The 2,226-nt window shown below is 26.9% G+C and overlaps 1 protein-coding gene across 1 annotated transcript; it reads right to left on the reverse strand.

The window, feature by feature from the left end:
- Positions 1-323: 323 nt before the first annotated feature.
- On the reverse strand, positions 324-1,891 carry LOC131672962 (exosome complex component RRP46). The gene is made up of 5 exons (XM_058950548.1): positions 1,705-1,891; positions 1,502-1,615; positions 1,310-1,431; positions 1,093-1,236; positions 324-1,001 (listed from the first exon to the last, which is right to left on the reverse strand). The coding sequence occupies exons 1-5, from the start codon at positions 1,790-1,792 to the stop codon at positions 819-821; spliced, it is 651 nt and encodes a 216-aa protein (XP_058806531.1). The 5' UTR covers positions 1,793-1,891; the 3' UTR covers positions 324-818.
- Positions 1,892-2,226: the final 335 nt, after the last annotated feature.

Here is a 2,226-nt window from a genome sequence, read left to right on the forward strand (position 1 = left end):
AATTTCTTATTGTTTACGTGCAAGCACATTTGGAAATAGTATTTCATTATGGTATATATCTTTAAAACATCATAAACATCATACAAAAGTTTTACATTTTAATGTTCTCCATCTGTACTAGCCGACTATGAACTTCACGCAAATTTTAAAAAACAGAACTTTTAATTATGTAAGTATCGTTGTAAGCAGGTATCATGAAATACACTTCTGCTGCAACATAATTATAAAATATATTTAATCAAATATTTTAATGCAACGCTTTATTTTAATGTATTTTGAATGCACTACAGATGCGTTTACAAATTATTTTTATTACAAGTGTACACAGAATTAAAAATAAACATTATAAACTTATATATGATTTTAAGTTTCTTGAATGTGATAATAAAATTATTTATGAAAACAAGAATAAATTTTGCTGTCACATCATTTCAAAATTAAGTTCTCTTTCTTAATTTAATAATATTTTAAATTATAAAAATAGTTTTATTTACTGTAGCGTTGTACTTTTAAAAATATTTTTGGTATAAAATATATGTATCAAAAGGTATCAAGTTGTATAAACTTGCCATACTTGAATAACAAAGTAAATCAAGTTAGGCATTACAGTTATAAAGTTCAAGTATCTATATATTTACAAAATTTATATTTGCAGTCTTGAATTCATAACCTTTTTACTATTCTGATGTATCTGTGATTTTTTTAGAATAAAAGCTACCTATTATGGCAGCATAAATATAATATAGCTTTTTCAGTAGGATCATAACTATAAAAAACCTTAAAAACTAAGTGCTCTTGATTAAACATTATGCATAAACTTAGATTGCTGTCATATACTTTTTCACAGCTTCTCTGTAAAAATCAAAAATATACTGACTTGCTTCTTTACATTTATCTACACATTCCAATAACTGTTCTTCTGAAAATTGTCCACTAGTTTGACAACAGACCAGTTCTTTGTTAATACTATCAAAAGTACAAGTAAACGTAGCCTTTGCATTCTGGAAAATTAGAATAATCAGACATATTATTTATATTATTTTATTACAATTCATCAAATAAAACTTATGAACAATTATTTCTCACTCTTACTTGCAACTGAAGAGTGTTTGGATCTATGATAATTTTATCTGACTCCTTATCAATCATACAGCATATTGCAGCAAATGTGAACTTCATAGACAAACTGGAATTTATTAAAGCTAGGCAGGATGCATTGATAACACAGGCTAACAGCTGCAAAAAAGAATCAAGTATCGTTATACTACTTTTATATATTTATTAGTTATTTAATAATAAAATAACTTACACTACCGCAGTCTTGCAGTTCTTGTATATTTATTGAAATAGTTGATGCAGGATATAAAGATGTAATGATTGCTCCTTCACATGTATCTTTTATGTATAATTCTATGAATCTGTCATTTATACCTTACATTAAAAAAAATTTATTAATGTTCTTTTATAATATATTTACAATAATATAACATGCAATTATTACTTGGAGGACCCTTAATCGGAGCAAAGGTAGCTTCAACCGTTGCTTTGTTATGGATTATCTTTCTCTCTTTAGCTTCGATGGGGCCATAAATGCCAGCAATCACTGATGTATCGCCTAAAATTCAATGATATTCATTTAAATAAAGTTCAAGTAAATAAATCTTAGAGACTAAAACAAAATTCTAAGCTAAAAATCATGTTTACCTTGCATAAACATTGTAGATCCATCAGGTACTGATAAATAATTCAATTCGCAATTTAAAGGACGTATAGAACATTCAGTTTCTGTCATCTTTTTTTATATATGTACACTGGCATGTGAGATTTACAATAATATTTTTGAAACTAAAAGTAAGGTTATTTTATCAGCACATGCTCCTTTACCAATAGCTTTTGCTTCTTACTCCTTACTACTATTATTTTACCCATGGAGACTATATACATTCTTCATGATTTTATCGCTGTCAGAATTGGGTGGTGGCTCCCTCTTTCAACAAGTTACAGTAACAAAACGCTACTATCGGTCATGTATCTGAAGTATATTCACGTGATCTGCCATATCGTTGTAAACCACGATTTCTGTACCTCATGTTGGTAAATATTTCTTGTGTAGATGAAATCAAATTCAAAATTATACACTACCAATAATTTTGATGGTAATACAATTTCGTTATTTATTAATAAGGAAAATAATTTTATTTAAAAATTTAATTATTTATGAATATC

The sequence above is a fragment of the Phymastichus coffea genome, unplaced genomic scaffold (assembly GCF_024137745.1).
Source record: "Phymastichus coffea isolate CEN01 unplaced genomic scaffold, Cenicafe_Pcof_1.1 PCOF00163, whole genome shotgun sequence".
NCBI classification, from domain to species: domain Eukaryota; kingdom Metazoa; phylum Arthropoda; class Insecta; order Hymenoptera; family Eulophidae; genus Phymastichus; species Phymastichus coffea.

Excerpts from the sequence above, each read along its gene's own strand:
- LOC131672962 (XM_058950548.1), bottom strand. The coding sequence starts at position 1,792 with ATGACAGAAACTGAATGTTCTATACGTCCTTTAAATTGCGAATTGAAT. Across the intron at positions 1,237-1,309 it reads AACTGCAAGACTGCGGTAGT|CTGTTAGCCTGTGTTATCAA; the intron begins GTAAGTTATTTT and ends TCTTTTTTGCAG. Across the intron at positions 1,002-1,092 it reads CAAACACTCTTCAGTTGCAA|AATGCAAAGGCTACGTTTAC; the intron begins GTAAGAGTGAGA and ends CTAATTTTCCAG.